This window comes from Oncorhynchus nerka, linkage group LG21 (genome assembly GCF_034236695.1).
Source record: "Oncorhynchus nerka isolate Pitt River linkage group LG21, Oner_Uvic_2.0, whole genome shotgun sequence".
Classification (NCBI taxonomy): domain Eukaryota; kingdom Metazoa; phylum Chordata; class Actinopteri; order Salmoniformes; family Salmonidae; genus Oncorhynchus; species Oncorhynchus nerka.
In genome coordinates this window covers 17217356-17229748 of record NC_088416.1, presented here as the reverse complement: position 1 = coordinate 17229748, position 12393 = coordinate 17217356, and the positions used below count along the sequence as shown (strand labels likewise).

The following is a 12393-nucleotide window of genomic DNA, read 5'->3' as shown; positions in this document are numbered from 1 at the left end:
ACAGCCATATATGGAGACATTGGAACACAGCGCCTTCAGAATCTGGGGCATTTCCTGTATGAAACTTCATCTTGGTTTCGCCTGTTGCATTAGTTCTGGGGCACTCACAGATAATATCTTTGCAGTTTTGGAGATGTCAGAGTTTTGTCTTTCCAAGGCTGTCAATTCCATGCATAGTCGAGCATAATTTCGTGACAAAATATTGCGCTAAAACGGGCACGTCTTTTTATCCAATAATGACATAGCGCCCCCGTAGGTTGAACAGGTTAACTGAATTCCCTCCTCACAGAGTAGGCCTTCCTTAACGGAAATATGCAGATACTAGAACGCGCCAATAGAATATCACTAGCGCGTGCTTGGCTCTACCCACCTCCTTGTTTGTTCTGCCCACTATGACTCATTGTTTCCATTGAAAACAACAAGCTGTGATCTATCGTGGTTTATCCTTGGTACATCTTTAATCGGATCTCTATGGTGACGACACAGAACACGTCATGCAAATTCTCGTCTCTTGCTTTAGGCGTCACTAGAGCGACACATGCGGCTGTCTTTTTTCTACCTACCGCAGCAGAACTCGAGCTGGTGAAGTTGTCGATTTCATTCGTATTTTGTGAAAACGCTCACAAAAGCCATGGAAGTAGCAACCGTACCGCGCACGAGGCGTCTGTTGAAGGAGGAAGACATGACCAAGATCGAGTTTGAGACCAGCGAGGAGGTCGATGTTACTCCTACTTTCGACACGATGGGCCTAAGAGAGGATCTCCTCCGTGGGATATACGCATACGGTAGGGCCGGGGGTTTGTTTGGGACAGTGGGCCCATATAGGCAGCTAACGTTACCCAAGTAAGTTATTTGAACACATTTTCTGTACTTCATGATTCAGTTGCACACTCAGAACCAACACATACTGCGAGTGTTGGATGAAAAAAGCCCGACTGTTGTATTTGTTTTTCATTAAGTTAGCGTTAGCCAACTAACGTTACCTAGTTAATAATTCGTTTCATTGAACCTAGCTAACTCTCTACCTTGCTAATGTTAGCTAACTAGCATGCCCCACCTCCTTTAGTATTTAGTACATGTTGCATTTTCCTCACTTGTTGATTAATATTTTTGTGTGAGCATTTTGCTCTGCATGTGCCGCCATCTGTTCTAGCCACTGATAATAACATTTGACACGAACAGTCTGCACAACTGGAAAAGTATTCAGTACTACCAGCTATAATTTCCAGTTGCTCAAAGGATTACATGAATAGTATGTAGTGTTCATGGAACTATTTCACTGGAAAGAGTATCATGGGCCTACATAATTAGTCACCTTTTATTTCTTATTCTCAGGATTCGAGAAGCCTTCCGCAATCCAACAAAGAGCAATTAAACAGATCATCAAGGGTAGAGATGTCATTGCACAGTAAGTAATGACTGTTTACGCTGGAGAAATACAATGTCCAGAGCCACACAATATACTTAAATGTTTGGAACTTTGGCTATTCACCAGAGGTGTATTCATTAGTCGGATTCTGTTTTGTCTTTTGCAATGGGAACCGTTTGCTTTACCTGAATTGGTCCAGTAGAAACAACATTTATACATTTTGGAGTAGGGATGCACAATATATTGGTGAACCTATCGGAATCTGCCAATATTAGCTAAAAAAAAGTCAACAACGGTATCTGCTGATGTGTAGTTTAACGGCGATGTTAAAAAAACGATGTCAAAGCTGACATGCATACCTATAATAACGTAGGTACATGATGTAATGACGCCACGTAAAATGTTGCGATACACCAGCAACACAGCATTCCTAACCTAGCCCACAATATCTGCTGAGTGGATCGAGCAGTCAACAAGTCCAGCAGTCATTTGAAAAAGTAAGAACGATTCAAAGGCGAAATCCATTAACGCCAAAATAATTTAATTCATTGCCCTTCACAATCAACCTGTCTCTTGTCGTGGGTGATGTTGGCTTTTGCGGTCGAGCACCGGTACACACTGTTACCAAGTGCGCTATTGTTCAGCTGTTGCCCTACCGGAGATGCACAGTAATAGCGTAACTGCTATTATCTTCACGATATACTATGGAATGCCGTTTCGGTCTTTGCGTGTCACATGACACTATTTGACAATCGCACTATTTCATACGTTAAATAAGCTTTTAAGTTGACATGTCAAAACAGTTTTATCATAGAATGTTGTGTGTTCTGAATTTGCACATGCATGCTTCACACAGCTGTGAAGAGTTTACGCAAATATTAGCATTGTAGCTCTCATCGCGGGACTGTGACTGAAGCCACCTCCCCAGTCAGCCAATTGTATGTATTGACATTCATATTGCACTGTACAGCTTTACCTAAGGATTTGGGATCAATGAAATGGGCTAACGGTCTACTCAATACCAAAGATATTTTTCCCAACGTTCTCCTCAGAGTTATCAGACTCCAAAACATCATGGCAGTATTGCTTTTCCTCGGGAATAGTGCTCAATACACATAGGTAGACAATAATAAATGTCTCAATTCATTTGTTTCAGAGTCCCGCAATAAGAGCTAATGTTCTCTGGGTGTCACTGAGAAGACTGATACCCCATGTCATTGATCCACAATCCATAGATAAGGCTGTACAGTGAAATAAGTATGCCCCAATGCAGTTCTAAAGTATAATACATCCAGTGTGATTTCAACAGGTTTTTGTCAAACTAACAAGTTACTGTAATTTTGTTGATTTTATAACATTCCAACCTCGTTCGTTCAGCATGATCTATTCAATTATGGCATAATTCTACTATTTGTATGCATTTGAATCCCTGTCAATGACACACTTTTATTTTGAAGGCTAACTGCAAAGTTCACCACTGTGGCTAATCCTTATTGTGGCTAGCTTCACATAGATGGGTCAGACCACCATTAATCAAATAAGACCTGTCTTATAAATCAGGGTTATTTTAGATGATGACATCTAGCTATATAGTTAGATAGCTAACTATAGCTACTGAAACAGATTGTCGTTTTGCTATATTTTGGGGAAGAACATTGTTTGCATCCATGAGCTAGCTAGCTGTTTTTTTTATGACCAGCATTGTAGGTGCGCGAGACAACTTTCCCAGCATCATAGCATACGTATCGATTAATCGTTGTGACATATTAACTTGTTAAATTATGTAACGTGCAGTCATTCAGGTCCTGATTGGTCAACAAGCTTAATTGACAGGTGTATTTTTTTTGACACGCAAAGACCCAAATGGCGTTCCATAGAAATCCTGGTTGAGAATGAAACGCCTAAACAAATTGGAACAGCACAGCAAGTAAGTGAACGAAATAGGTTTTGATTATGTTTTGCTGATAATGGGGGCATACGTAAATGCCAACAAAATAACTTTTTGGTCAGTGTGATGTGTGTAACCTTTAATTAACTAGGCAAGTCAGTTAAGAATAAATTTTTATTTACAATGACGGCCTACCCCAGACGACACTGGGCTAATTGCGCGCTGCCCTATGGGACTCCCAATCACGGCCAGATGTGATACTGCCTCGATTCGACCCAGGGACTGTTGTGACTGTAGTGCCTCTTGCCCTGAGATAAATTTCCTTAGACGGCTATGCGTCTGTGTTAACTATTTAACTGTACTAGAATGCTTAAAAGGCTGTTAAATATCGGGTATTGTTTGTTTTTTTTGCCATGGAAAAATATCGGTATCTGTCAAAAAATTAATGTCGGTGCGTCACTAATTTGGAGTAAACCGTTTCCAACCTAATGATTATAAATACTCCCCAAGGCCATTGTTCAAATGTTTATCATGGCTGTTGAATACCATCTTTCTCTGTTCTTCAACACCTTTCTTTAGGTCTCAGTCAGGAACAGGAAAGACTGCCACGTTTTGCGTATCAGTGCTGCAGTGTCTTGACATTCAGGTATTTGAGTAAGGTTATGTGCAGACTAGGGCCGTATCCAGCGTCTCAGAGTAGGAGTGCTGCTCTAATACCAGTTTTTCCTTTTAGATCATAGTTAATCATTTTATATCAACGTGTAGGATAGGATGAGATCCTAGATCCGCACTCTTACTTTGAGAGGCTACATCAAGCCCTGTTGTAGGTACCGTTATCACATAGCAGTTTTGGATCATCTAACATTTTGTGAAATTTTCTCTCGCTTTGAATATGTGGAGTTTGGACAATGTGAGCAAAGTGATGTTTTGTTGTTGGTTTTGTCACAGGTGCGTGAAACCCAAGCACTGATCCTGGCTCCCACCAGAGAGTTAGCTGGACAGATACAGAAGGTATGTGACTGAATATCAAGTGTCTTCTGATGGACTGGGGAAAACTGCTTTGGGAGATGTGGGTTGTTTGTGTTCAGTAGGACACACAGTAGCAAAATCTAAAGTGTTTCTATTGGGCAGGTTCGGGGTCCTGTTCATTCATCAGAACGCTGTGCAACGGAAAATGGGAACAAGTTTTTATTTGATTGTACCTTTGTTTGTTTTTTTATTCTCCTGTTGTATGCCGACTGAACACGGCCCAGATCAGAACAATGGCAAAGGTTTGAATTGGTGAAAGCCTTGGCTGGAGGGAGTTTCCACCATTGTTAAATCCGTGACTGGGAGTGTGCAAGTGCACATTCCGGTAGAAGAGTAGACCATTTGGATGCAACCATTGTCTCCTATTATTCAGATGTTAAAATCCCTTCACCCATTTCTAGGTGCTCCTGGCCCTAGGTGACTACATGAACGTCCAGTGTCATTCCTGCATCGGAGGGACAAACGTGGGTGAGGACATCCGCAAACTGGACTATGGCCAGCACGTGGTAGCAGGGACCCCTGGGAGAGTGTTTGGTGAGTTCCCTGGACCCTAACCTTCTAGTATCCAGAGGTATGAACGTCTGTGTCTGCCCAGCTAAGAAGACTAGATATTTATTATCTCTTAGAATTCTGTCACAGGAATCAAAACTGAATTTCGCTGTTTCACTTCGTGGGTTCAGTCTGGATTAGAGGTCGACCGATTCATCGGAATGGCCGATTAATTAGGTGACGATTTCAAGTTTATTTTTTTTACACGTTTATTTAACTAGGCAAGTCTGTGGGCAGAACGTGGGCAGAACGACAGATTTTTACCTTGTCAGCTCAGGGATTTGTTTTTACAACCTTCCGGTTACAAGTCCAACGCTCTAACCACCTGCCTTACATTGCACGTGGCAGGCTGACTACCTGTTATGCGAGGGCAGCAAGAAGCCAAGGTAAGTTGCTAGCTAGCATTAAACTTATCTAATAAAAAAACAATCAATCTTAGCATAATCACGAGTTAACTACACATGGTTGATGACATTACTAGTTTATCTAGCGAGTCCTGCGTTGCATATAATCAATGCAGTGCCTGTTAATTTCTCATCGAATCACAGCCTACTTCGCCAAACAGGTAATGATTTAACAAGCGCATTCGTGAAAAGGGCACTGTCGTTGCACCAATGTGTACCAAACCATAAACATCAATGCCTTTCTTTAAAATCAATACATAAGTATGTATTTTTAAACCTGCATATTTAGTTAATATTGCCTGCTAACATGAATTTCTTATAACTATGGAAATTGTGTCACTTCTCTTGCGTTCCGTGCAGGCAGTTTGGGCCGCCTGGCTCGTTGCGAACTGTGTGAAGTACATAATTATGACAAAACATTGAAGGTTGTGCAATGTAACAGCAATATTTAGACTTATGGATGCCACCCATTAGATAAAATACGGAACGGTTCCGTATTTCACTGAAAGAATAAACGTTTTGTTTTCGAAATGATATAGTTTCCAGATTTGACCGTATTAATGACCAAAAGCTTGTGTTTCTGTGTGTTATCAGTCTGACTGGGCAGTGGTAGGCAGCAGCAGGCTGTAAGCATTCATTCAAACAGCACTTTCGTGCGTTTTGCCAGCAGCTCTTCGCTGTGCTTCAAGCATTGAGCTGTTTATGACTTCAAGCCTATCAGCTCCCGAGATTAGGCTGGTGTAACCGATGTGAAATTGCTAGATGGTTAGCTGGGTGCACACTAATAGCGTTTCAAACGTTACTCGCTCTGAGACATGGAGCCACGGCTTTTGTGGAGCGATGGGTAACGATGCTTCAAGGGTGGCTGTTGATGTGTTCCTGGTTCAAGCCCGGGTAGGGCCGAGGAGAGGGACGGAAGCTATACTGTTACACTGGCAATACTAAAGTGCCTATAAGAACATCCAACAGTCAAAGGTATATGAAATACAAATCGTATAGAGAGAAATAGTCCTATAATAACCTAAAACTTCTTACCTGGGAATATTGAAGACTCCTGTTAAAAGGAACCACCCGCTTTCATATGTTCTGAGCAAGGAATTTAAACATTAGCTTTCTTACATGGCACACTTTTACTTTCTTCAACACTTTTTTTGTATTATTTAAACCAAATTGAACATGTTTCATTATTTATTTGAGGCTAAATTGATTTGATTGATGTATTGTATTAAGTTAAAATAAGTGTTCATTCAGTATTGTTGTAATTGTCATTATTATAAATACATTTTTTTAATCTGCCAATTTAATCGGTATTGGCTTTTTTTTGGGTCCTCCAATAATCGGTATCGGCGTTGAAAAATCATAATCGGTCGACCTCTAGTCTGGATCTGCCTTCATTGAAACGGTTTGTACCTTTATGTAATGAGGCATACTTAGGACAAAAGTCAAGAAAATCAGTGTTTGCACTGTTCGTAACCTGGCTCGGTCCTCCAGTGTGAGCTGTGGGTTCCATTCCAGTGCCACAGTAAAGCCCAGAGGTTCAGTACGTCTTGTACCGTTGCTCTGTTCACTCTCTGGGAACATGACACCCCCCTCCATGTAACACAGACAGGGGAAAGAAGGATAGTAAATCAATGACTTATGGTCCCACTCCAGCCACCCAATCACATTTTTCACATGATTTACCTGAGACCAGAACATCTCAAAGGAAGATGACCAGAAAATATGCACCAGTAGACAATCATGACATGGGCTCCCTGTAGTCACCAAGGGTTGTGTCTTCAAAGTCAGAGTATGAATTGAGAAGATTCCCCTCCATAATGCAGGCACTGCTCTCTCTGTTCTTTAGATATGATCCGCAGGAGGAGTTTGAGGACGCGTGCCATCAAGATGCTGGTGCTGGACGAAGCAGACGAAATGCTCAACAAGGGTAAGCCAGACACGTTGTTGTGCATTACAAAGATGAAACGAAAGAACTCTTCCAGTTGTGTGTTTCTGGTCTCCTGTTGCCCAAAAAAACAACAAGAACATGAGGTCAGGTGGTAAAGCAGGATAAGTTTCAGGGCTGCTTTGTCGTTCCCCCTGCACACATCAACTAGTTTCCAACTATCCCTGTCTGCAACCCACGGCAGGCAGGGAGGGATGCTTGGTCTCAGACACTTTTGCACAGGAAAGTCGTTTTGACGGTCTGCGCGACTTTTCCCAGAAAGTGTAGTGTAATATGAAGGGGGACCTGAATATCTTTCCCGTCCGGCAGGTTTCAAAGAGCAGATCTACGACGTGTACCGGTACCTGCCCCCTGCCACCCAGGTCTGTCTGATCAGCGCCACGCTGCCCCACGAGATCCTGGAGATGACCAACAAGTTCATGACCGACCCCATCCGCATCCTGGTCAAACGGTGAGTCAAGCGTTACTCGGCTGTATATTAGGAAGTACCACCCTGGTTTCTATTCTAGTGGAACCAACCTGGTTGCTGTGTTAAGACTCGTTCAAGTTGTGAACTCTAGGGGGCAGCATTGTGTAATGTATACAAGGGGGGAAGAAAAATCAGCCGGTCCTAAATCACTCCCTACCCCATGGCCCTAACACTTTTTTTCTGCAGGTCTGTAAGGTGGAAGCAATATAGTGGATGCTCCACCACTGAACTGCTTATACGTTCTCAACTTGCTTACCTGGTTAAATAAAGGTGAAATAAATAAATAAAAAATCCAGACCCTATACATCTGCAATCATCCAGGGGTTAGGGGCGAGGGGTTGGAAGTGATTTGGGACCGGTTTAGTCTGAATACATGTACTTAGTCTGAATACAAACCTAATATAGTCATCAGAGAATCAGCCATGCTTAAATCGAAAAGGCCCCCACCGTTCCTGTGGGACCTTTTTCAGAAGAGAAATGCGCCGTCTTATCTATACCACTATTTCTGATTTATTATTTAGCCGAGTCAAGGAAATCTTCCCTTTGGCACTGTTCGTAACCTGGCTCAGTCCTCTGTGAGCTGTGGGTTCCATTCCAGTGCCACAGTAAAGCCCAGAGAGTGACAGGGGTCTGGTACGTCTTGTACCGCTTCTCTGTTCGCTCTCTGGGAACATGAAACAAAAACCCTTTTTGGGGCCTTTGCGCCCTGCTTAGAAAAGATTATATGGAAGGAAAGAAAGGAGTTGACTGGAATAGGAAGACCTGCAGTCACTGGAAAAAGTATTTAGATGTGTTCCTTTTCTTTAGCAGCAGAAGAGGTCCAATACTGAGTTAACCCCTCTTCCTTTTCCCTATCCCAGTGATGAGTTGACTCTAGAGGGCATCAAGCAGTTCTTCGTGGCAGTAGAGAGGGAGGAGTGGAAGTTTGACACCCTGTGTGACCTGTATGACACCCTCACCATCACACAGGCTGTCATCTTTTGCAACACCAAGCGGAAGGTCTGTACACAACCAAAACAAAGTTACATTTATTGCGAGGTTGTCCCTAAACACTGATCTTCGGTCAGTTTTGCATTTTCCCCAATAATAGTTAGTTGGGATTAAGGGAGGGGAAGCTGATCCTAAATCTGTGCCTTAGGAGAAACTTCACTGGAACTACTTGGGTTGTTGGCAGCTGTTGACAGTTGTATGTTTTTCCTCCTAGTGAGTACTGTCTCCCTTAGCCTATATGTACTGGTAAAAAAATAGGGATGGGCAGGAGTACTCCATTGAAAGTTTGTATTCGATCGGTAATGTGTACTTGGCATTTTTAAATGCAACTATTTAGCAGGTTCAATTTATAAGCACTGTCAAAATGTCCCGACACGAAGATGTTTGCTTGTGGAATATGTCAAGCGCAGTGAAGATATGTTGCGTATTGTTTTCAGTTTTGTATTAGAACCAAATACATTCTTTGAAATGCCCACCATTGTTAGAAAAAAATGAAGCGGTCCCAGCTATTTTGTCGTGCTTCCGTCTCCCCAGGGCCAACATGCTTTGACATTGTTAGTTTGACCAATGAATGCCAGTGTTTCCTCAACCTCTCATTGAACACCGATGAATGTCATGATAATCTTTGTTTGCACTGTTGGTAACCTGGCTCCGTCCTCAGTGAGAGCTGTATGTTTCATTGCAGTGCCGCTCTAAAGCCCAGAGAGTGGCAGGGATCCAGCACTTGTACTGTTTCTCTGTTCACTCTCTAGGAACATAAAGCCCCGTCAAAGGATGTGTCCCTAAATCCCTACATTGTGTATTTCAGGGAGCATGTTTGGCATTATCCCTGAAATGCATTGTCATACGTTTGGCCTGAGCCTCTCTGTCCTCGCTCTGCTTGCGATAGGTTGACTGGCTGACTGAGAAGATGAGGGAGGCCAACTTCACTGTTTCCTCCATGCACGGAGACATGCCCCAGAAGGAGAGGGAGTCCATCATGAAAGAGTTCCGGTCCGGCGCCAGGTAATGATGAAATAGTCTGTTTTAGCATCCCAATCAATCTTTGAAGGCTATTCAATAAGTTAATTGACCTTTTTATTTATTTTTTCATTTTGGGTGTGTGACCACTGGGTCAATATTTATCAATAGTGAATGTGCTCTCGTGTCAGTAGTTACTTTGTCATATTTCTATGAGAAAGTTGAAGCTGGTCTTACACTTAACTTTTTAAATAGATTTTTTTATTCTCTGTGTACAATCACCAATAATTTGCACATCTAGATGTATATCTGACTCATTTGATGGCCAGAGACGTTAACTTAGCTTAGTTGGTCGAACAGTCTCTTAGCCGGAAGAACATTTAGATCCTATTATATGACAATGTACTGTATCGCCTGGATTCTTTCTGGTCCACCTGATAGAGAATGTTGTCTTTCATATACAATACCGGACAGTTTCCCACACTAGATAAAGCATACTAGTGGACTGAAGACTTAAATTAACATTCTTCATTGCACTGTTCGTAACCTGGCTCAGTGAGAGCTTTGTTCCATTCCTGTGCCACAGTAAAACCCAGAGAGTGGCAGTGGTCCAGTACGTCTTGTACTGTTTCTCTGTTCACTCCCTGGAAACATGTCTACGCATTGTTCTTTTAAATCTCCCAGGGGTGGACTTGGGTCGTATTAATTGGTGCACACCGTAGCAAAACATTTAGCAAAGTTCAGATAGTCCCTCTCTGTTTGAATCCGTTTAGTTTCAAGTGAATATGACCTTGGTTTGGCCTAACGTGGATCTCCTCTTCCCCCCCACCCCTTAGCCGAGTGCTTATCTCCACTGATGTGTGGGCCCGAGGTCTGGACGTGCCCCAGGTGTCCCTCATCATCAACTACGACCTGCCCAACAACAGAGAGCTGTACATCCACAGGTCTGTCTGGCTGCCCAGCTCAGAGAACTACTATGCATACCTAATATCACTTAGTTTCTAATGTGGCTATTCGGACAACGGCGAAGTCGAGAAAATCACCTGGCTCAGTCCTCAGTTTGAGCTGTCGGTTCCATTCCAGTGCCACAGTAAAACCCAGAGAGTGGCAGAGGTCAAGGACGTTGTGTACCTTTTTCTCTGTTCAGTCTTTCAGGACACTAAAAGCCTATTTTTATGGTCAATCCGACGTCTGTAGTGGTCGTACAGCGTTTACAGCGATGCAGACTCCGCAGAAGTCAGAGCATTCATACTTGCTCTTTGGGGAGCTGTCATACGCATCAAATAAATTCGTAGTGATACAAAGCTAATCGCTATAGCCATCCAGCTAGTTGTGAACAACTGGCTAAACAAAAATACAAGACCTTACCTCTTCAGATGTTGGCGTCCGTTTCCCGGTGATTGACATAGGAGCTCAGCCAAGATGGCATTAAAAAGGCTGCACCGTTTTCCCACCTGTATCTCTGTCCTGAATCTCCCCATTGCCCCCAGGGAAATGTGCCTACATTTAGGCTGTTAATGTGTGTTTCACACTGTTAAGGTAAAAAATGAGTCTAATGCTTGTTTGAATGTCAACCCCAATACATGTTCGTGTCATCAATCAACTGCATTACAGTTAAGAATGACTGACTACCACTACCAATTTCTGTATGCTAGCGTTGCTACCAGATGATACAAACAGGAGTTAGCATTTAGCAGTCACTTGTTCTAAACTTGGATAAATGTCTAAATGTTATGCAGTGAAAACAGCCAAATATATCCAAATTTGATTTTAGTAACCACATTCGGGTCCTGTACATCAATCATGACGGTTTTGACATATCCACTTAGATCAGATTTGTTGAATGTAGGCCAATCCAGTGCCCTTCGCTCCCCCATGGTGTGCATTCCATTGATCTCTTTTACCTCCCTGATCTCTTTCCAGGAGCTTCTGGCCCGCATAGTCAGATCAAGCAAAAATCGGGATGTCAGGGCAAAGATTTACTGGTGTTTATGTCCCTCAACCTCCTCTCTTCATAGGATTGGCCGATCGGGTCGTTACGGCCGCAAGGGTGTGGCCATTAACTTTGTGAAGAATGACGACATCCGTATTCTCCGTGACATTGAGCAGTACTATTCCACGCAGATCGATGAAATGCCAATGAACGGTAAATTATCATTTGTAAATCTTCTGTCTGAGTATTTAATTGACAATGTTGATATGTTTAGTATTGCTGTTTTGGTTCAAGCAACTACATGTAAGTGTTCAGTTTACAGATTTATGGCCATATAGACCTGGGGTTCTTTTACAAAAACGGGCATTGACATTAGATGGCTGTCATTAACATTACATTTGTTCCCCTCAGTGGCTGACCTGATCTAAGGCACAGGTGACGGAAGTGGAGAGACCGCTTTGATTACACTTTGGACCCCTTTTTATTTACTGTTAGAATTCTTGTCTCATTTGTTTTGTTTTTAATAGTCGCTTTGGAACAGCCTTCGAATACTATTGTAATTCTTAGGGAAATGCCTACTGCAACCATCAGTTGTTTTGTAAATAAAGAACATTTTGTTTCCCATTTGAATGCAGGTTCATTTCTTTTCCCTGTTTTTAAAGGGGCAATCCGGGATTTTGAAAAAACAACAAAATGGGTACCCCAACCATTTTGTTTGGATAAACATTAAAGGGATTGGGCTGGAAAAATGTAACCACTCTCAAATTCATAGAAAGGGCTATGGTTGCAAGGACTGACCATCCATCCTTGAGATCAAAAGTGTAGTTTTAACCATGTTATGAGGCTATAGTATTTGT

General features: G+C 42.4%; 1 protein-coding gene and 2 non-coding genes across 3 annotated transcripts; all 3 read left to right on the top strand.

Annotated features, from left to right (window-relative positions):
• The first annotated feature begins 519 nt into the window (after window positions 1–519).
• On the top strand, window positions 520–12160 carry LOC115103982 (eukaryotic initiation factor 4A-III). Its single transcript, XM_029625084.2, has 12 exons — window positions 520–785; window positions 1336–1408; window positions 3837–3903; window positions 4206–4268; window positions 4688–4820; window positions 7086–7166; window positions 7494–7635; window positions 8514–8652; window positions 9533–9648; window positions 10440–10547; window positions 11622–11749; window positions 11948–12160. Exons 1-12 carry the CDS (start codon window positions 632–634, stop codon window positions 11962–11964), a joined length of 1221 nt encoding a protein of 406 aa, XP_029480944.1. The 5' UTR covers window positions 520–631; the 3' UTR covers window positions 11965–12160.
• On the top strand, window positions 6698–6822 carry LOC115104448 (small nucleolar RNA SNORA54). Its single transcript, XR_003859751.1, has one exon. It is a non-coding gene; the product is annotated as a small nucleolar RNA SNORA54 (small nucleolar RNA).
• Window positions 8198–8329, top strand: LOC115104447 (small nucleolar RNA SNORA54). Its single transcript, XR_003859750.1, has one exon. It is a non-coding gene; the product is annotated as a small nucleolar RNA SNORA54 (small nucleolar RNA).
• Window positions 12161–12393: the final 233 nt, after the last annotated feature.